This window comes from Pomacea canaliculata, linkage group LG9 (genome assembly GCF_003073045.1).
Source record: "Pomacea canaliculata isolate SZHN2017 linkage group LG9, ASM307304v1, whole genome shotgun sequence".
Classification (NCBI taxonomy): domain Eukaryota; kingdom Metazoa; phylum Mollusca; class Gastropoda; order Architaenioglossa; family Ampullariidae; genus Pomacea; species Pomacea canaliculata.
In genome coordinates this window covers 21,677,449-21,701,210 of record NC_037598.1, presented here as the reverse complement: position 1 = coordinate 21,701,210, position 23,762 = coordinate 21,677,449, and the positions used below count along the sequence as shown (strand labels likewise).

The 23,762-nt window shown below is 36.7% G+C and overlaps 2 protein-coding genes across 4 annotated transcripts; one reads left to right on the top strand and one right to left on the bottom strand.

Moving 5' to 3' along the window:
- Positions 1-308: 308 nt before the first annotated feature.
- On the top strand, positions 309-2,744 carry LOC112571942. 2 transcript variants are annotated; one of them, XR_003100923.1, is made up of 5 exons: positions 309-605; positions 813-901; positions 1,343-1,592; positions 1,867-2,003; positions 2,334-2,744. XR_003100923.1 is itself a non-coding variant. In XM_025251364.1 (3 exons), exons 1-3 carry the CDS (start codon positions 1,438-1,440, stop codon positions 2,513-2,515), a joined length of 474 nt encoding a protein of 157 aa, XP_025107149.1. In that variant the 5' UTR covers positions 1,043-1,437; the 3' UTR covers positions 2,516-2,744. The 2 variants fall into 2 exon arrangements, 1 of the variants encoding a protein (XP_025107149.1); XM_025251364.1 differs by lacking the exons at positions 309-605; positions 813-901 and having other exon boundaries at positions 1,043-1,592.
- A 2,915-nt stretch (positions 2,745-5,659) lies between these two features.
- On the bottom strand, positions 5,660-23,082 carry LOC112571940 (pleckstrin-like). Of its 2 annotated transcripts, none has more exons than XM_025251360.1 (11): positions 22,973-23,082; positions 22,667-22,810; positions 18,976-19,134; positions 18,057-18,182; positions 15,652-15,704; positions 14,079-14,170; positions 13,230-13,399; positions 12,627-12,776; positions 11,161-11,250; positions 10,554-10,635; positions 5,660-9,915 (listed from the first exon to the last, which is right to left on the bottom strand). In XM_025251360.1, exons 2-11 carry the CDS (start codon positions 22,712-22,714, stop codon positions 9,767-9,769), a joined length of 1,119 nt encoding a protein of 372 aa, XP_025107145.1. In that variant the 5' UTR covers positions 22,715-22,810; positions 22,973-23,082; the 3' UTR covers positions 5,660-9,766. The 2 variants fall into 2 exon arrangements, with proteins under 2 accessions (XP_025107145.1, XP_025107146.1); XM_025251361.1 differs by having other exon boundaries at positions 22,958-22,991.
- Positions 23,083-23,762: the final 680 nt, after the last annotated feature.

Sequence of the window (23,762 nt, the reverse complement as noted above, 5' to 3'; positions counted from 1 at the left end):
GTTTTGGCAACCAGACAAAACAAAAAATGGACAAGCAAAGATTAAGGGGGACGGGGAGCAACAACAACTTGAGAAAAAAAAACCAAAAAAAAAAAGGAAGAAAAAATATAACAAACAAAATAAAATTAAAAAAAACCGAACAAAATAAAAGATAACAACACAAATAGACTAGAAGCAAAAATAAATAAATAATACAGTAAAATAAAACAAATTAAAAAAAACCACTCTAACAAAAACCCCCAAAGTACAAGACAACACAAAACAACAAGAACCAAAAAACAAACAAGAAACCAAAAAACAACAAAAAATACAATTGATTAAAAAAAAACAAAACATGAAAAAAACAAAACAAAACACTATCAAACAACAACAAGAATAAATAAACGACTAAAGCAAATAAAATAAACAAATGCTAAATACAATTTTCGGTGACTGACAGGACTGCACTCCGGGCGGTCACACCGCCAGACTACCGCGTTGCAAGAATTGTTTGGTCAACATCAGCGCCTGCCAGTGTCCCTGCTACTGCGACATCGACTACAACATTTGCGACGACAGCTTTCAGCATCTGGACAGAGCCACCTTCCCCATCTCGCCCTGTTACGGTCGGCATTGAACTGCCCCCTCTGGCGCGAATGGGTCTCGATGAAAAATCTCGTTGTATGTTGGAAAATTAAAAAAAAAAATGCTGCCACTGTTCCCAGTGTAATAAATATTCAGTGATATATACATTTAAAATAATTGAAGATTTTTAAGCATCGTCAGCTAAAAATTAAAAAAAAAATTGTGTTCTGCTCCTTTTTTTTTAACAGAGGAACCTGTTGTACGTACCCTCACGGACCGGTGGAGCGAGCACGCGGTTACCAGGGGTTCCACTGTGCGGTCTTCAGTGTCCTGCCTTGTCAGTAACATCGAGCATCCTTTTCTACAGCTGTATAGACACTTATTTGCTAAGTTATCAGAGCTCTCTCTCTCTCTCTCTCTTTCTTTCTCTCTGTGAGACTGTGTGTGAAACTACGCAACCACAGCCCCCCACTGTAAGATCGAACATCAAGGTGCTGAAAAAAGCAGAAGTGTAATATTTGCGAAAGTCCTCTTCACACAATGAAGAAGAACTGCAACTTTTTAAGAGAGTATACACGACTATGGACATTCTTAATAATGGTATTTACATGAGTTTTGTGAGTGAGCGGATTATCAATAATTATGCATAAATATTTGTAACTCTTCACTCTTCTCACTTGATGCTTGCTTGGCTCTAAATTTTGAGAATAAATTTTTTTTTCATTCAACCTACGTAACAAGAACGCGGCCGTGAAACACGTGATCTGTTTTCCGTCAGCGAGACCCAAGGAGGCGTGTAGGGGAGCTGCCGACAGGTGTCGCTGGAACGACGATGACGTGTTTCCGGTCTGCGAGTCGCTGCAGACGACAGCGATGGCGTCCTCGCCAACACGTCCGACTGCACAACCATCTACATCTTCAACCTCAACGACACTGACGACCTCGGGAGCTTCTACCACCACCGTGACCGCAGCGACAGACAACACGATAAGCTGTATAGAGTGCCTTTCTGCGCATGCGCCGCAGAGGTAAGTAAGGCAGGCACTTGAACGTAAAGACGTAGATGCCGTCAGGACACGTAGCAAGTCTTCTGAAAATATCAGAAAACTCCTGGCTATGGAAATTAACGTGTTTTAGTTAAATCTTGTCTAGGGATGAGGGATTAACTCATTAACACATAAGCGGAATCTTAACTTCTGTCATCTTTCATCGGAAGAGAATGTTTTCAAGCTTACTTCGTTGACTCAATCCTCATTAAACAAACATACATCTTTGAAAAAGGCACAACCTCGGTGTGTGCAGCAGAAAAACGAAGACTGACTTGTCAGCGGGTGTCATCGCCGGTATTGTCATTGGAATCGTCTTCCTCGTGGGGTGTCTCGCAACTGCTGGCTTCAAGTTCTCTCGCCGACCACCCCTCTTCAGAAACTGCGGAAGAAGTGAGAAACTTCCTGTCTATTTTCCTTTTCAGTCGATCCTTTAACAGCAATAAGAAATGATGCTTATAGGGCGCCGTTCTGTAAAGGCTTACAGCGCTTTACAAACAAACAAACAAACAAACAAACAAACAAAACAAAACCCAAACACATTAAGATAATAAGAACAGCATAACAAGGTTGTGTATTATCTAAGCGACCAAGAACATGATTTATTTACGCCTACAAGTTTTGTTGTACATTTGACTTAGTTAACAGCTGCGTACAGTCGATTTTGTTAACATCACCATTCGTCTGCTTCACCTTACGCACGTGCATTCCTTTTGTTTGCAGAGGGCTTTGAGACAGCGAGGAATTTTGACAACGCCGTCTACAGCCCCTCCCACGACAAGGTGCAGCTAGCCATAAACCCGGTCTCCCCCTCGGACATGACCCAGCCGACAACTACTACCACCACCACATCCCCAGCCAGCCAAATGACGTCACCATCCGACCACGCCGTGTATTATTTATAAACGTAAATAATTTATAAATGTGATGCTCTCTTCCACTGGTAGACTGATGAACAAAGGCGTCACATCAAAGGAGACGAGCCACTCGTGTATTTGAACAGTTTTGGGGACAAAGGTCAGTGTTTCCAATGCGATCTTCCGTTCTTACCGCAAGAGACTTACCCAGACTTCCAGAAGAATCTTGAATTAAAATTGCATAAAGCTAGTTTTGAATCCAATTCCATTCACACACACACACAGCACAAACTCACATTGGTAAATAAGCGAATTAAAGATATACTTGAAAGCAAAATAAATCCACTGACAAATATCTATGTGAGGACTATCACAGAAGACGACCCGACAAATCTTTTGATCTTTATTATCTTTTACTGTTTCAGTTAAACCTGTCACCTCCAGTTCAAAAAATTAAGGAGTATTTTCATGCTTTTGCAAGACTACATCGTCAATGATATCAATAGTAATAATGTGCTTTACAAACTCGAGCTTTTGGTGATATCAATGTTTATTTTCATATATAAAGAATTAATGCGTATTCAGAAATAAACCCCGATCACACGCAACAATAATATCTAAAGTGTAGACGTTCTCAACAAATTTCTATTGCCTTTCAGTTGGTTAGAAGAAAGCTCATGTCGGCACTGCTTCTCGTCCCGACCCTTCTTACTGTTGTAAAAATCATTTCAGCTAAGGAACAACAAGGGATCGAATTGCTTCTCCAAGAGAGATAAACTCAGATAAACCTGTTTTCTCACATGCGCATACCATCTCCTTCTGGCTTGTAAAAACTGCACCAGAGGGGACTTTTCCAAGACAGTTTAACGTCTTGCTTTAGCAATTTTGATTCTTCAAGGAAAAAAAATTTAGACAACCACGACTGGTCCTGGATCCATCAAATTGTGAGCATGAAATTATATATATATATGCACACAACAAACTGATATCAATTATCAATTTACAATACTCTCAAAGGGCAAAGCCAAATGCGACATAACTGTTTTACGCCGTGCCAGCAACCAAGGCCGTATCACGGCAAATGGAAAAAATAAATCAATAAAAAATAATTAACAGAAAATTAGTTCTAAATGTGGTACGTACTACATATTAGGGTACCAAAACTACAATCCATTCTTGTTATTCTTCCTAAAAAATATTTTAAAATCCAGTTAATGTTGCCGGACTCCTCAAAGGCATCAAATCTTTCTCACAAACCCATTTTCTGTGGCACCATTCCACCTTCAAAATTCTACACCTCTTCTGGTCGGTGTCCTAAGTTCTCGGAGACTCTCAGTGACGAAAGGCAATAATTTAAAACATCGTTTCTGCATTAGGTAGGACCGAAACCCCTTTTCCTTTTCTACATGAAAAAAAAAACTGTGTGAAATAATAGAAAATAACACTCCTTTCACGATCAGTGCAGCAACTGAGTGATGGGTTTTGGACATAAATCTTGTTCCAGACCAGGCAAACTTAAAAACTAAACCCGACAATATTTGGCTATGCAGAAAATACCTGACAAAACTTCACTGTTTATATAGTAAAGAGAATTTAATATTCTTTAGCTTTAACATTTCGCGAATTAATTCACGGAGGAAAAGATTTAAATCTGAGACGCAGCGAAGGATACGCACCGCCAAGTCATTGCCTGACAAAATGGCGCCAACTTTCGCGACCTACAGAAGCTGCGACAACAGATAGAAACCAAGCTACACACCGATCTTTGAGCTGGCAAGAACTCTGGCTTTTCAAGTGCCCAGACTAGGCTGCATTAAAAAAATAATACATAAAAATTAAAAAAATCAATTAACTTAGATAGCGAGGGGCGTGAGAGCATTTTACAAACGGAAATCGATTTGAACGGTTGCGAGACCCAAGACAGGAATGTATGATGAACTGCACGAGGAAGGGAAGGGAGGATGCCAGCAACTATATGTCAATTGTTATGATTATCAACATCAAAAGCAAATAGTGCACACACACGAGGGAAAAATGCAACGGAAAACAATCTCTTTAAGTGCGATGATGAGAAATGTTCATCTAAACGTCTAATAAATAAACAAGATCGCAGAACATGATTGATTAAAATGACTTTGAAGTGATACTGAACCGCACACACTGTTTACATACCAAGACTCTTAAAACCTCCAACACTGACAAAGCGGCCATGAGCTTTTAGTTTCTCCATGAACCTGCAGATATCTGCTCTACAAGTTTGCAACAGGAATTTAGCCCCCTACCTTCCCGCGGGCAAATGACAATAAGTATTTTCTTCCTCATTTCTACAATTCTGTGGTGTAGAAAGATACTCGGCTTTATGGGGCAAACTCCATACCAACAGTGAACAATGTTTACATTCTTGCCTCATTTTTTTGGCACCACCCCACCCAACCCCAAGTACCTACGCCACTGCAACTATTTCAATTACATATAAAGTATACATCACTTGCCCCAAGAAAGATTGTTTTTATGCACTGAAAACAAACTAGATTAAATCTACATCCAAGAGCTAGTTGAAAATATATTGCAAGTCAAGAATTAAAATTCCACAAGCATCATGCATATTGTACTATACTTTCAACAAAAGCTATTAAAAAGTACAAATAAGTTGAACCCCTCCATCATGCAAAAAAAAAAAAATCTCTCAAATTTACTAATTCAAAGTAACATGAAATCACATAAGTGACTAAAACAAAACTTGTTACTGAATGAATAGTTATGAAAATGAGGAACTATGTACCGTATATCGGCATAAGAAAACTTTAAGCACCAGTTACCATCTCTATAGTGCCGGTCCCACCTCATCTCTCTGCCACCCTTTTGACACAAATGTTGGGCAAGAGACGAAAGTTACATGATCCTTAACCAGGTGTATTTGGGGGCAAAAATCCCTTCTGCCTCAAAGTTTAGCAAAGGCAGGGATGGCACGATAACGAATTAAGACTATACCTGCCTGTTATGGGGTTATTTTTAGGCCAGGAAGATATGGGACATGTCTTGCAATGATGAGATTACGGACTGGGCAAGGTCTGTCCATTTGGACAGTAATCAAAAGAGTAAGTAAGCACCATAGCATTAAATCAAGTTTTTTAAAGTAAAATCATTGAGCGTCAAAAATACTTAAGGTTTAATTACACCCTACTAGTCTTGTAAATCAGGTGTAACACTAATGTTGTCAACACATGCACACAAAGCTTTAAATAACAATAAAGGCTTGTCAGACTGATATATTGCTCCTTTTTTCATTATGGCAACTGCATGGAAGGGTTTTCTTTTCATTAGAGTAGTTCACTTCAACACAACTGGTCTATTATTTTTAAAAAACCCAAAACAGTTCATGTTTTATTTTTCCAGGGATATTACTGTAATGAAAAGAATGTTCTGTCATAATAAAAAACAAACAAAAAAAAATTTACATACAGAAACAACTTATTCTTCATAAGACTGTAGCTAAAAAAGATGTATTTTTGAGACAAGTAGACTATGACAATAGTTATACAGGGGAGGGAATAAATTACGAGTAACACAGGGGAGGGAATAAAGATCAAGTAGTCAAAAAATATGTTAGTAGTATAGTTCATATATATGCTTGAAGGAGAAAAAAGAAACTAAGGTATATATATACACCCGAAGAAAAAACTTCAATAATCAGTATTATGTGACTTCAAATGCTTATAAGAACAACTGGGAGTGACAAGCAAAGCACAGTGCATTATGTGGGATGAAAAACTCTTAAATGCAGCATGTCAACACAAATTTTACTAAAAACCTGTTCACCTCACTTTCTCCCTCACAAACACACTCTTGTTCTCTCTCTTCTCAAAACTAGGTGCTTTAAATCATGGCACCAAAAACTGGAAATTCATATTTTAAGCATATCATTAAAATGCTCAAATTTAAACGATGACGGCAATGACCACGATATATCCCATCAGCATTAGAAGATAAAAGCGCGATAACTAAAATGTCACAAGCAAGTAGATCTCTCCACCAAAGTAGAGATGACACACAGCATGTAATCATACTATCTCAAAGAACTGTCTGCAAACAGTGAAAATGTCACATCAATCACTTTGGAACCTAAACATTCTGTGTAAGACAAAGACATTCTTAAACACAGCTGGTAAAGACGGTTGTGACAGCTCTGGGCATATTGATCTAAGAACTACATAGCTGGTGAGGCTGGCAATAACAATCTGTGAGCTTACAAAATACAACATTGCAGAACATTCAAGCAAAACACTTTAATACAGCCATACTCTGGAATGTTGTGTCATTAGCGATGTCAAAATCACTTGAAAGCTCTTTATAATACCCCCAGCAGCATAAACAATCTGTACCACATAATGCCCCCCATCAGCATGTCACTGAACTTTCTGACCTAGTTCTATCAAAGAATAGAGAGAAAGAGAAAAGAGGAGGAAAGGAGTGCAAGAGAAAAAAGAATAAGTTACAACTCAGCAACTGAAAAGCAGGGCTCTGGTAATAAATATCAAATGAGAATAGAGCCTTTTGTTTTGCTAGACTGTTTTGTCTCTATTGGACGACAAAGTACCAGCATAAGCTTCTAGAAGAGCTCTATTATAATGCAAGAAACATTTAGAATTTAAAAAAATAAAAATCACAAAGGCAATCACAATTTTACGATTTGCTTGCAGAATTTAAACCCAGTCTCTTATAAGCACAATTTTTAAAAAAATAATCTCTTCAGAAGCAAATGATCTTAAACAGATGTCTGCTTATTTACAACTGCTACTGTTTCAAAGTAAATTGAAATTAAAAAAAAAAAGTCCATCTTACAATTTTCAATATCAGATGATTTACAGGATCAACCTTTGGTATCTGCATCAACCTTTGGTATCTGCTTTCTTGCAGTTCAGATACTTTGTCTCTTCCATGGCCAGTTGTGAGGAATCCCAATGGTACAGTTCACACATTCACAAATATAAAGCCACATTGGCTTTGAACCATCTTAATCTCTTTTAAAAAGTAGTCACAAGGATGCTAATATGAAGAGCATTTTCTGGAAATATCACAGTAAGTGCAAGCACTCATCTTGAATGTATGTAATGGCCAACTTTCAACATGACAAGAGAAAACATGATTTGTAATATTTGAGACTCTCCAAATCATTTGGTAACAAATGTATGCTAAACATCCTAACTTTTCCCCTTATAAAATAAGGTCTAGCAGGTCACAAATTCAATGCTACAGAAGTACACATTTTTTTTTTTTGTAAAAGCAGTCCTGCTCCCTCACACTTGAGCAGGTGGTCCGGTGGCACGATTAGCACCTGCCACCAATACAATGAGGATGGGCTCAGTTCAGGAAAACAGTGCTTGTTCTCCATATGGTTGGCTGCTTTGCTATGATACAGCCTTAGTTGCTGACTCGGCCTAAAAACAGTTCCCATCTCCCTTCCTTACGCTTGAGTCAATCCTTCACAAATATATTATCTTGTCTGATATTTATCTCGGCACCACATAAAATTTTCCACAAAGATGCCAAGCAGTGAAAATAGTCCTCAGCCTTAAGACGATTGCGTCTTAAAGCATAAATTGACACCAACCTGCAAGTAGCGGTAAACAGTAATCACCCTGCCCCAAAATTGTTTAAATCCTACATGTATACTTCTCACGAGGCACATTTAATGAAAGCATGATTGTGCAAAAATGCAAAGCATTGTGAAACACAAGAAAGCAATATCTATGTGCACAAGTGTTTATTACAATTAAGGAGGAAAAACACACCAAAAAATTTCATCATCCCCTCCCCAGGCGGTATGTTCAGTATCCAGTACTGAAACCCTGAACATGTCCCAAATTTATTCCATATAAATAATAAATTGATAAACCTCCAATTCTTAATACAAAAACAATACTGGTTTTAAAAATCAAAAAAAAAGATGAACACATCTGGATAAATCTTCTGTATTTTCCCAAAACTCACATTTCATCAATGACAAAGTGTTTTCTTATTGTAAAAGAAAAAAAAAATCTGTTAATGCTATCAAAATACACTTGCTCTTTAATAAAACTTTTTTTGAGGCACCAAGGAACAGACCAGTGTCAACAACTTTCAATATAGTATTATTCATAAAAAGTACATAGAAAAAATTAATTATTGTAGTATTTTAAAATTTGGAAGTTACACTTTTCAAACATTGTGAGGAGACACTTTCAATTTAAACAGCCACAAATGCTTAAAACGTTCATTTTCAATGTGTGCTTCATTTTATTTTACATTTTCAGAAAGTCTCCTGTGACGTGATTTCAGAATAACAATAGCAAGAGATAACAATATTAAAAAGGAGAGGGGAGTGGGGGAAGAAAGAATCCAATCCTTTCAAGCAAAATGATCTGAAACTGCCTTTTGTGTATTTTCTTCCCAGGACTGACATAACTTGACCGATGCTACAAAAATGGTTTTTTTTCTTTCCTTCTGAGTTTCAGAGAGGTCAGACTTGTTCAAAAACACTCTGAATAGAGACACTACATTCCAATACAATAATTAACCTAATATTGAGCAGTGCAATTATATTCCTCTCAAATTTGGTTTTATACATTAAAGTATCTTTTGTCTTTGATCAGATTGCCTCTAAGAATTAGATGGCAAGCAGGAAACACACCCAGAGACCTTTTGTTATTACTTATAACAATTCAGTGATGACTGTATTTTGTTAATGCGTATTAGTTATTGCTGATATTGTTCATGAACTTAAACAGGCCAAAGTATCGCACTGGCTGATGGCAGTAGAGGCTTTGAAAAGAAGTGATTAACCATGGCAAATGGAAGACAACCTAAACTTTTTCTTCCTCACCAACAGCTCATTTCTGCTGGGTGAAATGAGGCAATTTTCCAATTACAAAGCTTGACTAGACTTTCAACTGGAAAAACATCAGCTGATAGTTGAGAACACTAACCACCAGGCTCTGTATCCTGGTTCATGAACAAAGTACCCTGATATTTCAACGAAGCAGTCTTTGGATAACCTTTGCTTTGTAATTTACTTGTCTCTATTGTGTGCCTGGAAACAAGCATGATCCTGATAGGAAGAAGTGGCTCCTTTAGACTCCCAATTTAGAAAGGCACTGAACAACTATACAGAAAAATATAGTTGTCTCTTTTCACTGTTTTACCTCTAAGAACAGAAGGGATTAGAAACAAAAAGTTACAAAAATAAAATGGTGAGGTTTAGTAAAAAGTGACATACTGACATGAAACATCCTAAAAATTCTTTTCTCTGTTTCAAATTGTTTACATTGGTGTGTCGGCCATCTGACTTGTTTGCTGAAGCAAGGACAACCACTCTTGTTTTTCTTGCTCATCTTTCATCTGAAAAGTAATAGTCTTTCCCTTTGGAAGACGTAAACACAGACGATAGCTTGGAGATTTTGTTGTGGCACCTGTTCAAAAGGAATATGAATGAGTTTCCTTTTGTAAACATTTGGCCCTTAACAAATTTAGACATGACATGCAAGTTAACTTTCTAGTTTGGACTAGGGGAAAAAAAAGGACAGCAAGCTTTCAAGTAATTAACTGGTCTTCTTGGGTATTGCTTAGCATGGTTTCTGGCAGACAAAGACTAAGTTTTTCTTACTATCACCAACACTTGAAGACTGGAATCTAAAGCAAAGATTTGGTGTGTGTCACAAGATCAGTACGAGGTCAATGTTTGTAACAGTGCTATGCCTCTACATCGATTCCGAAGCACCAAGTCCAGTAAAGGAATATTGTTTGCAGTTTGGAAACTGCTGTTTCATCTTTATTCGTTTAAATGGTCTATGTGCTAAGAGTCATTGTTTGCCTGATACTCTCGAGTTCACACATGCACACAAATTCACTTTGACATCAAGGTGACAAACACTCCCACTCCTTGATGTTGAGTGTACATGTAGATGCTCTGAGAATGGTGAAACTACAAGAGAAAGCTAGGTATGCAGACACTTCTATATTCAAGCACCAACTTTCTGCTGGAGGCCCTGGGAACCGTAATGAAATTAAAAAATATATTATATATTTAAAAGTAATTTTTATGCCTTACCTTTGCTAGACAGCTTGATAGCCTCTGTTACCACCGCCCCTTCCAAAAGGGCCATCTTGAAAGGGAACTTATCATCTATGCACTGTCAACAGATGAGATATCCTTAGGAACATTCGAGTATTTCATCTCTGTCATCACTAAATCTCAAAAGTCAATTGTGAATTTTATTTCTCAATTCATGACTTAATTATTACACAGGAACAAACAATACAAAGATGTTTTGCTCATGAACAAAAATGTACCCATCCCAATTTTGTTTTTTTTTTTTTTTAACTATCTTAATGTCCACCTTCTCTCATGACCTGGCCATCCTCATCAAATCATTCACAACTTTATCTTTTCTCTTTAAACAATCTCTTCTCAAGCCTCTGGTTTATGACCTTCTAGCCACTACTGCAACTCAATGATGAAATAATTTCCATGATCAGTTTACCTAATTCTTTGTTGAGCCAACATGAGGATGACATGGATATTCTTTTCAACATTAGGCCATTTCTGCATTTGTAATGGTAATGCAGCTAGATCTCCCTTGTTGTCTAGTGAAACAGTTTACTGCTATATCTTTCCTACATTATTCTCCAAGGAGGTGTTAAGACGTAAATCTTACTGCAGCATATATTGCTCTGTAGTATTGCAGACCCTTAGGGGAATCTTGCAGGGTAACTTTCACAACACGCCAACCTTTGCGCAGATTTTTCTGCAAGGAGACATTGTATCATAATGAATCACACACTGCTGTCTACTCCATTAAAATATGCTAATTTCTCAGATCTGAAAAAAAGAAGAAGTTCCATTCACAAGTACAAGCTTTTGGACATCACAGTCTTCACTATTTTGAAAACAGGGGAAAATCTTGAGCACTTCTTCACAAAGGAAATCATGCTATATAAATTCCATTATTAGTACAGCAAACCCTCCACATTAAGATTTTCTGTATTGCAGCCCACCTCGAAGAAATGACCCAAAAAATGTTTAGGAATGCATTTCACTAAATAAACATCATCTATATTACATCTCGAGCATGACTTATGACTGACTGTTTGTGCTCTATAATGACCTTTTAACTGTGAATTGAAAAAAAAAATTAAGTACATTTTTAAAATAAACTGTTTCTGGTGGATCATTGGTGCTTTATTACAATTTTCTGCAAAAGTACATTTTTGGAAAAGACTGTTTGCTCATTTCAACCAAATTCTCCCCAGCCATATCAACCAGCTGCTAGAAATAGATAATTCACATATAAATCTTTACCTACTCTCAAAAATGCCAGATTAAGCATAACTGATTAAACATGAAAATGACCAAAATAAATAAATGAATAAAAATAAAATAAGAAAGCATAACATATTGATATGGTTTGTTATTTCCTACAATGTTTCAAAGGAAGGTTCAATATTACGTTAACACCTCCTTACTCTGTGCTTAAAGCTCTCATACAGGTTGCACCAATGTCATAAGTTTGAAATGAGGTTAAAAAAAAGTGCATTCACCCCCCATCCCCAAAAAAAGATTAATGCAAAGACGAACAAATCTGTAATATATCTTTTGTGCTAAACTAAAAAAAAAAAAATGTTTTATCAATTTGTTCAGCTCCAGACCTTTACCAACCGATGCCTACATTGTATTCTGGGAATAAGATGGCCTGAAAAGATCTCCAACAGCTGCTAATGGAAAAGAGGCAAGCAGAATGCCACTAGCCAAGACATCAAAAAGCACAAATGGGGCTGGACAGGACACACATGCACAAACCAGCTGACACCATTGCCAGGCAGGCACTTGACTAGAACCCTCAGGGGAAGAGGCGAGTTGGGAGACCAAAGCAAACTTGGAAAAGAACAAGAGAGCGAGGCAAAGGACGTTGGAACCACATAGGCCCAAATGAAAGGGGCTGACAAAAACTGGGTTCGTTGGAGAGGTGTTGTTGCAACCCTATGCTCCTCGAGGAGTAACAAGGAATGAACTAAACTACTACTATCAGTTTATTACTGTCTGATGGCCTGTACTGCTAGGCTGTGCTAAACATCATATGATAAACACTGCTTATGAAAGCTCTGAAGATGACATGTCACAGACCTTTTTAGCTAGGAATGCTTGCTTTAGCACTCGTCCTTTCTTTGGTCTTGCAACATCACCAGCATCTTCATCCTCTTCATCAGAGGAGCTGGAATCACTGTCTGTGCTGTCATAGAAGCTGTTCCGTTTTGAACTCAGATTTATGGAAGTCTGCATGAAATAGGAGACATAATAAACTTTTGTTTCAAAAAGAAAACAATGTTTCTAACTTTAATAAAAACAAAATTGTGGTACTAAATCAATCCTGAAAGTGAATTAATGAGTTCAAAGATTAATATTATATTTAAAAAAGATACTTCTAAAGAATACTTAGTATTATATTTATTAAGTATTAATTATGTAAGCAGTTCCTTTGTTTTATGTTATTTTTAAACTATATTCCATGTAAAAAAATAGTTTTTGCAGAACTAAGGGGCTAAGAGGATGAAATACCCCAACATTCAAACATACTCTATAATAACTTTATAGCAATTTATATGTAGTTTTTTTAATGTAGAAGTGTGTTCTCCTTTCTGAGCTTAAAATAATCAGTAATCAAATATAGTGTGTCCATGTCCATGATCATGCAACACAAATAACATGAGCTAAGGGAAATTCACTTACAAATCTGTAAAGTCGGTCGGTATCTGAAAACTTGGGGCTCACTGTGGAACCATCCTTCAGTGATACCTGCTGGAAATGGCCAAGTCGTAACAAGGTCTGGGCCATGGCACACCCGTTGTCACGGTTGCGTACTAATGACCAACGCAGCAGCCAGTCAACAATGTCACTGCCTGCAAACACAAGAGCAGCTGCAAGTTACAATTTTACCCCACCTACCCCATCCAAACAGTTCGCAAGAAATGCTTCATCTATCCACTCTAACTGAATCCAGCCCCTTGGCAATACAAATATGGCTTCTGATCCTCCCCTTGATTAATGTCATTTTTTTCTTGATCAAACATCTCCCTAATCATCCTATGTTTTGTTCAAGCCTTCTAAAATGACAGTTTCTAAGAGAACTGATCAAATAATAATAAATTTATATAGCGCTTTATCCCAACATCAAAAGATAGCTTAAAGTGCTTTACAAAGCAAAAATATAAACATACAGACACTATAATATTGGTATCAAAACAAAGAGTTCATTTTGTTCACACATTAAGAAGATGATGAATGCCATCAGCATAGATGCAGTGACTACAGCTCAGGACTGCCTTTGAATGCAGTAGTTCCTTGAAGGAGACATTTCTTAAGCAGGAAATTTTCAAACCCCATGTCCAGCTGTGGTTAGCAGCAAAGTTTTGGACCTTATTGAACAGGCATTTCAGTGCATCAGGACTAATTAATACTATGTTCACTAAATACTAAATTTTATTCAATTGTCTCCCTTTTCATTTTTGTTTCTCTCTCACACACACTCCTTTACCCTTTATAAAAGCACACATGGGGACTAAAAGAAAAATGAGCTACCTTTAAAGCAGTTTTTGTACAGGATTCCACACCGCAGATGATTAGATGTAGCTATGCCTGCGTCAGGGTCCTGAAGGGCTCCAATGATTTCACTGGAATGCCGTATAACACAATCACAAAATTACTTTACAACTATTTAGTAGGATTCTCAGGACAGATTAAATTAAAAAGTTTTTTTTTTCATTGCATTAAAAAAAATTGATAAATCATTTGAAAAAAATATAAAAACCACAAAACTACTCAGACAAGTTTTCTAAGGCAATGCTGTCAAAATGATGATTCTAAGCCTGAAATAATCAGTTTGGTAATGGTACCATATAAACCTTAAATTCACAAGCATGCATTTCTATGAATGGAATAAAGTGGTCAAAATGTTAACCTCTGTAGTTTTCCTTTTATAAAATAATGTTATAGTTAAAAAATGATGAAAGTAGAAGCATTTCAAGTCTGGAATGATTAATCCTGTTTAGTCAAGTGTCAGTAAATGGACAACATGCAAATGTGATATACTAGGAAGAGATACATGCACACAGCTCTGATTGTTCCAAAATTAATTGAAAAGTCATAGGCATATGCAAGACTCCTTTTTGCTGGAAAAGCAAAAGGAAAAATGAAGCTTTTTGCTGATCTTTAGTTCCGTCAATACAGTACTTACAAGTTTACTTTCTAAGACTGATTTCTGAACACTAACTGGCTTTGTGGATATTGGATAATTTGACTTGATGATCAAAAAGTTTATGCAAATGGTCATTGTTTTGATAATTTTATTACAAGCACTGGATCTCTGCAGGATTGATGTCTATTTATACAGACAGCTGCAGAAAAACTAAGGAGATAAGCTGTCTGGTTAATATCTCAGATGATACCACATTGCTGACTGTTAAAGGGACATAGCATACCAGAACATCTACTAGTAGGAGAGCTTGTTTTATTCAGTTTAGGCAAATGTTAAGTTATGCAGAAGTAATGGAGTAGCTGCTCAACAATAGATAAGCTGTCAGTTGTGTGCATGGGTGAGTGTGTGATGCTGTAGGTTTTAAATTAAGATTACATGCTTCTGTGTGTTTTGCTATGATGCACCACTTTCCTTGTGACTGGCACCTGTTCTGTTGTTTTTTTTCTGTAGATTTTTAATTTTGTAACTGAGCACATTTCCCATGTAATCATTGACCATTCAGATTAAGTTGATCATTTGAGCCCTTAATTACAGTTACATTTCAAATTGGACATGTCTAATGTAGAAAACATTACAAAGCAGCTGAAAAGTACACTGAAAGCCATATGTTTTAAAATCTATGCAAACTCACAATATGTTTTATATTTCCTCTTATGTGCAACACTGAAGGTCAAAAAGTAATATTTTTTGCCAATAGGGGTAGTCGAGCTATGCCTTTATTAAACATAGATAAACACTAATTCTGCTCTCAAAACCAAAGAAATCAACAAAACCCAGAATTAGAATTCGAAAATGGTGAATATCATCATAATGGTTCTCTACAGTTGGTACTTTTAGCTCACAGTATTAAAGCATGACAAGGGGAGAAATACCTATGACACCTTTCAGCAGTCTTACCTGACATTGGCATAGGTCCTGAAGTCTTGAAAAGGCATTTTATCCTGGGAAATCTGAAAATACATACCACACAAGTCGAATTTAAGAAAAAAGCATTAAGGTAAAGTTAAAGGTCAAGATCAGAATACTAGCTATTGTTTTGTTCTAACAAAATTCATGTGTATGAATAAACAAGTAAAAACTAAAGTTTACGAGCTATAAACAATTAGTAATAATGAAATACAGTCTTGGTGTTCTGTACACATACTATTTATTAGATATATTTCAATTTCAATTTCAATTTCAATTTAACTTTATTATCTCACTAGGAGAAATTACAAGACGTGGTAAAACAACTGGCTTATAATAAAACTTATAATAAAATCTTAATAACAACTTAATTCCATTCAAACTATCATATCACACAAACACCTACAGTCCATGTAAATACTCAACTAAATAAGAAACAACACTAAAACTATATTCCCAAAACCACACACCCACACCCTCACACTCACAAATCCTTCCAACACTTATTCAGTAAGACAACAGACTTGTGTATAAAACTACTCCGAGAACGGGCAGTGGAAGCTCTGGGAACAATAAAACGTCTCTTGGACGGAAGAAGGTTATAGTACTGAGCTAAAACATGTGTTCTATCTTTCACAATCGCTCTCGCTTTCCGTACTACTCGCCTCTCATACAACTCACTCAGACACTCCTGCTTCTCCCCAATCACCTTCCCACTCACACGCACAACTCTATCTAACACATTCCTATTACTAGCTCTCAATCCTCCATACCAACATAAAAATCCAAATGTCAACACAGACTCAAGAAAACATCTATAAAAAGCACTTAAAACCTTTTTGTTGACATCCAGGGAACGGAGTTTTTGTAGACAGTACAATCTAGATTGACATTTCTTATGAATAACCTCAGTATTGGTGTTAAAAGTGAGTTTGTCGTCAATCACAGTTCCTAAATATTTGTACTGATCAACCCGTTCAACCTTGGCACCATCAATATAGAGGTCAGGGATAACAGTGCTCTTGCGTCTGAAATCAATCACCAGCTCTTTTGTTTTCTTTACATTTAGATCAAGATAGTTTTCTGTGCACCATTTATGAAATTTATCTACTGCATCAACATAGGCAGAGTGTGAGTTTGAGAGGTCTAGGAGAGCAGTATCATCAGAGTATTTAATCAAGAGAGATGAATCAGTGCCACGACAGTCATTGGTATAGAGGGTGAAGATTACAGGCGAGAGACATGTACCCTGAGGGCTCCCAACAGATGTATTTCTGGAAGAGGAGAGTGCATGCTGGAAACAGACTGTCTGGGAACGTTTTACCAGAAAGTTAACAATCCATAGGATGAGTTTGGGGCTGACATCAAGTTTAAGAAGTTTCAGAGCTAACAGATGAGGCTGTATAGTATTAAATGCAGAAGAGAAATCAATAAAAAGAATGTGTACATAGGAGCCAGACCTGTCTAAGTGAGAGTATGCATTGTGCAGAAGAGTGAGTGTGGCATCGTCAGTGGATCTGTGCTGTTTGTATGCAAATTGAAAGGGATCGAGGTGTTGTTGTGTCTGTGAGAGAAGTGTGCGAAGGATGATGCGTTCGAAGCATTTCATAACAATAGAGGTCAATGCCACGGGCCTGTAATCATTTAGTTCAATCGGGTTTCTGGTTTTAGGAACAGGACAAATGATGGATTTTTTCCAGATATTTGGTACAGTACTCACTTTTACCGACCAAGAGAACAACTGAGTAAAAACACCAGACAGCTGAGTCGCACAGTTTTTCAACACTCTTCCACAAATATTATCAGGGCCACATGCTTTCCTCACATTCACCCGTCGAAAAAGGGATAAAACAGCATTTTCCTCAATCACAAAGTCATCCAATTCGCTCCCATGCTGCTCCTCCCCTACTCTCTTCTCCAGTTCAGAAATCACATTAAATAACTCCTCCCCAACATCATATGTCATAAAGACATATTTGTCTTCCGCTCTCCCGATAAACATGAAATTTTTTTTACAAATAAATCTTTAAAGGTAAACCGTTTAACCTTGCAAGACTGTGATGAAACCTTTATTACCAGGGTAACGCAGCATTATTAGAGAGAGACCTTGTCATCAAAGACAAAACATGGAGGAAGTAAATCTGTTCAGTTATTTCAAGCTGCTCAGTGTGACTGCTATTATTGAAGTCTAAATGGACATCCTTAACATCATCTTAGAAGCTGCAGCTAAATTCTAAGTTTGGAAATATTTTTAGACTGCCTACAGACAATATTTGTTTTTATTGATTTTGTTAAATCATGTTAACATTGACTTGTACCTATGCTCACCTGAAGCACACCAAATTTAACTGCTGAAGCAGACTATAAGTCCTTTTCATGCCTGTACCTAGTCATACCTGATGTGATGTAGTTAATGATCGAATGACTGCTCCTAAAGCGTGAGCCCAGCCATCACGATCCTCAGACCCACCAGACTGAAAGTAGATCTCTTCCCCATCTGGAGTGCAGATCTTCAAAAGACTCTAAAACAGAGTGCTGTAAACTTTCACAAACTTGGAGTTCATTTTTCAAATTTATTATTATTAAGAGGGGAAGAAAACTGAGAACATCTAAACCAAAAATTATTAGAATTAAGGATTTTAGCAAAATCAAACTAATATTTTGCACTACTTCAAACCTGACATAATACACTCTGGAATACTATAAACAGATTGTACAAACAGCATTTATTCAGTGCCACTGTCTCTTGTCATTATCTTCTATTAGTGAGTGCATACACTCAAACATGCATGCTGTGTGGGTGTGGAGAAAATGCAGTAGGTAAAATGATGGTAAGAACCTTTTTTTTCTTAATTGATTTTAGATGGATGGTTTAAAGACACTACATAATCTGCCAGAAAAATATAGTTGTACACCTCCTTTTACAACAAACTTCAAACAATAAAATGCTACCATTCAATAATTGCAACAAAACATCAACATTAGCATTAAAGAGTACACACAAAATAACTGCAAGGGCCCCTGTGCTCATTAATAATAAAATTAAAAATGCAGATTTGTGGAAATGAAAGTATAATGACCTGCCTTGTAACTAGTAATTTTTTTCCTTTGTTTTTCATAGCTTTGCACACTTACCAAGTTATAACTGCCCATTGTGATTAATAAATTTAGTCATTTGTCAGCAATGTATCTATAGATACACACCCAAATCCTAAATAATGCACACACATGCATGCAAGCAAGCACATACATAATATATATATAACTACACTCAACAGAAACAATTCTTATTATTTTTAAAGATCTAATGTTCACCTGGTGACTTGTGTCAGGCAAGTCATTGCAGGGCGAGGTCACTGCACAACCTGAGAGGTGAAGAGTGTTGAGCAAAACCGACTTGTTGTATTTGTGATGACAACACAACCTATCCTCACATAGAACAAACCAGCGAGCTTTCCATTTCTTTTTCTGGTTCTGGAAACAAATTTATTTCATTTTAAATGATAATACATACTGAGTACACAGTCTACATCATATATATATAAAATTTACATGAAAGGTGCATGCACGCACACACAAAGAATAAGTACATCTTCAAAGAAATGTGTGGCAAACAAAGGTCATATGAAGAATTCCACAATTTTGGAGTACCATAGCAAAAGGTCTGCTCACCAAACCTTGGAGATGTTGAGAAAATGTGATCAGAGAAAGAGTTAAGGTATTGATTGGGGTATACATTTTGGCAGAATATCAGAGATATATATCGCAAAAATCTTGTGGTGAAACAAACTGTGAGAGATCAGGGATAGTTTGTACTCCACATCCACTTGCAAGGGCAGCCAGTACAATGAATCAGAAGGAGTGTAGCAGAGTTACAATTCCTCACTCTCACAACATGCTAAATTCTGAAGTCTATCGAGAGGACTCGTATTCTTAAGTCTCCCAGTGAGAAGAGAACCAACATAAATGTGTTTGGACAGGACAAGGGCACAAATCAGTGTTTTAATGGTGTCAGCTGTAAAAAAGGGAAATAATATAATAAATGGCTGCAAAAACCTGGCGACAGGCATGACAAACATGAAACTATAAGTGACACTGAACCAGTAAGGAAATATCAAAGATCATATGAGTTCTCACTGATAAGTTTTTGTGTATACAACCAGAAGTGCATCCTTAGGGCCTTAGTTTTATCATTAACAAGATAGAAATCATCTAGCATGTTATATCATCAATACAATGCTTCATCTTGCCAGAACTGGTATCAATCTCAAAAGGAAGACAAGGTTAACTTTCTTTTTTAGGCAATGCTTTCACTATGGCAGTTTTAAAAATTGAGGGGACAATACCAGATTACAAACTACCACTAAAAGGCAGGTAATAATTAAAAAAAACCATCTGCAACTTTTGCCCTGTATGTGTGCGTCTGATGTAGACCATGAAGGAACACTTTCAAATTCTATGTCTAATTTTTTCAGACATTTAAAACTCTGTATGAATCCTGCATAGTGCCACAATAAAATACAGCTAAATTTGTTTTTAAAACAGTAACATTTTTCTAATGATTGGGTAAACCAGTGTGAGAATAATGAAGCTTCTCTCTCTCACAATCATACATGTGTACCCATGCATATATTCACACACACAGAGCACCTCACTAGTTTAGAAAAGCTCACTAGTTTATAAATGCTTGTACATATATTTCATATCATCAATGCTAGGCCTTTTAATGAAGTTCGCTTTGTTATAAGCATTTGTTCATGAGGCCAACACATGTGTTGCCAGCATCACAGAAAATATTTTCTTGACAAATGTGATGTTATCAGTACATTTCTGGTCAGATGACATCTGCACATGTGACTGTGTGGCAGAGAAAAACAACTAACAGCCTTGAATCAGACAATCAGCAAAAAAAATAATAAGCAAGCTCAAATAGCATTCTTTCACCACCCTTCTAATCATACAAACTTTTTTCCACAGCCATGTCACTGTTATCAGGAATTAAGTCAGCAAGATATCGCCCATTGTATTTTAATTCCCACCGACAAATAAATAAGAATATATAATGCAATGGACTTAGTAGCTAGAAAATATCTCATGAACTTTGGTTATGCTGGAATCAAGATTGCCATTTTAAAGGACTATTGGGGTGCTAAATTCTTTTCTACTGATTGGGTAAAGCTGTGCAAGATACTGTTCTGGAGATTCTTCCACTCTCAAGAAAAAATTCCTATTTTTAAAACTGCTATAGTGAAACCATTTTCTATTGATCATAATGATCTTAATAACGATCTTCCTGTTTACGATCTCTTTCTGTTGTACAAGTGGTAAATCTTGTCTTAAAGAGTAATTTCTTCCACAGAAGAAAATCAATTTACACTCCTGTTTACATTAATTATTTGCAGATAATTTGATACTGCTGAAATGAACTAATTAATCAACTAATTCTTGGATAAGCAGTTAAATTTTAAAAACATTTTTGACATCTGTTGTCATTTCAGACCTTTGTTTCAATTTTAGAATTAGGAATGCCTTCTACAGACATCAATAACCAACTTCAATTCATGAGTGGAAACTGGCATAATGGCATAACTAAGCAGGCTGGTGGACTTCACGATTCACTCTTCCTTATTTAGTTCCTGCCTCTAATCTTACTAAGATTATACTTATCAGAACACTGCACACACATACAAGAAGGAAAATACACATACCATGGGAGTGGTTCATACAAGAAATATTAACAAGGTTTGGGAGACATAACAGTCATATGAAAACACTTCACAATAGCTTTTAAAGAAGGGAAGTACAGATGAAAGTCAAAGCCCAAGATCCTTATATTATATAAGATTTTATAAGATATTATAAGATTATTATATGACTATCAATACAAACTAAAACAAACTTTTGCATCATACACTAATGAGGCCTACTTCAGTCAGAGTTGACCATTGATGGTGCCTCCCAGCATTACTGTATGATTGCTTAGCTTTGACAGCTGTGCATGTGTGACTAAAGAGACCAATGCATAAATAACAGTCTTTTATACAGTGGACACATCTGTGTATTTTAACGTGTGGTTTTCAGTTTGTGAAATGTCTGTGCTCCTTTAAAGCCTAATGCCAGGGATGAACATTGCCATTATATACTAATCAAATAATTTATCACATAATCTGTATGTATATCATTTACAATTGCTTCCCTTATAATGAATTGGGCCTTAACTTATATACATCTACAAATTCCATCCTTAAAATTCTCTCCATACTCATGTAGCTGATATTTCACTATTTACAAGTTACATATAACTGCACACTATTGAGTATCAGGCACAATTCTTGTGTATAGCTAGCTATATGTAGTTTTACAGTGCATTCTGCCTGACATGCCAAATAAGCTGACAAGTATTGCTGATAGATAAAACATTCTTATCTATGTCATTCACCCATGTCAGCATATTTGTCAAATGCTGCTTTTTGTTTATTGATAAAATTTTGCAAAAATTATTCTTTCCCTGTTACTACTACTCTCTCCAGTAGTTGAAACTGAAAAAAAAAGATAAAATACTTCCTATGCGTTCATCTACTTTCTATTCACTCATCTGTAGACTGTGACATTATGACACAATGTGTATTTTATCTCGACTGGAGGTAATGGGGGAGGTTATGATGTAGGTCTGCCGTCGTTTGGGATGGCGGGTGGGTGGGATTCTTTGTTAATTCTTGTTACTCACACTGTTTGTTTTGGCTTTATGCTATGATCATAATTAATATTACTAGTTTTAAAACATAGTTTTAAAACTTTAGTCTGAATGGATCGACTGAAGCATTTATTAGTTATCTGCTTCACGAACAGAACAGGCTGTTTTAAAGATGCACTAGCGTACACAAACGATCTGTGGGCACGAATGAGAGAAGACAGTACGCCACGATTCAGAAGTGCAGACGAAACAACAGAGAGAAAAACAAAACTCAAACTTTGAGACTACAATGTAAAGGAAACAGCCACTCACCTGAATAAGTAAATAACCACATCTTAAACCGGATTGTTCCTTGTCCATGATGCGTTGTTCTGAGCGATAATAAACAGTATTCTTGTTCTTCCTGTTCTCATTGTACCACCTCTTGGACTGGCGTTTGACTCGTAAGATGGCGCACTGTGCGAAACGGAATAAATGACGGAAACAAAGGATTCGAAACTATCATTTGAGCTTCATGTCTTAAAATAGACAAAAGGATCATTAAAAGAAGTCAGTCCTGATATTTTTCACGCGTGTGGAACAGAAATAAAAATTAGAGCTCACTAGTGATGCATTTACCGGTAAAGACTCGTCCAACTTTTTGCATTGACTTTAAAAACGAGTAGCCTCCCTTGCGATGTCTAGACTCTTTACGATAGTTCGTGGACAGGTTTGTTTTGAGTGGATCCTGCGCCAGAATGACTCAGACTTCTCACTGAACTGTAAATTTAGATCAATAGTTTGATTAAATAGTTTAGGTGATGGCATATATTGCTTCGTGCGATCCGGTGCCAGTGGTACGCATCTGTAATTACTTTGACCTAAAGCACTATTCCCGGCATGACGTGTGTGTGTATGTGTGTGTGTTGAGAGAGAAAAACACGCTTTTTTAAAAAAAAATTATTCATAACTCATTCTTACGTCTTGTTAAAAAAAAGTATTGTTAAATTTGTTTATATGCTGGTTGGATAAAGCTTGGTGCAAGGTGCTTTTTCTTCAAATCTGGTTGAATACTCATTTCCGTTCTCGGGATAAACACCTATCAACCATGAACTTGTATTACTGGACTGCTGGCACTGGCAGACGATTTTTTTTTCCCCCACTTAACTACTAAAACGAGGCATGATTGTACAAAGCTTCCGGCTTAGTCACATTCTTTGTTTAGGCTCGCCGAGACTAACAGTGGAGAACTTCGCAAGAGACTAAGCGTTGGTTTTGGCAGACAGCAATTAATCCACCTATGCACATCCAAGTATCAACATCACCATGCACAGCAAGAGGTCAACAACATTGACGTGAGGATAGTGCATAGATACACGTACTTTGCAAAGAGCTTAGACAGAGCATAGACGTTATAGGGTATAACGTC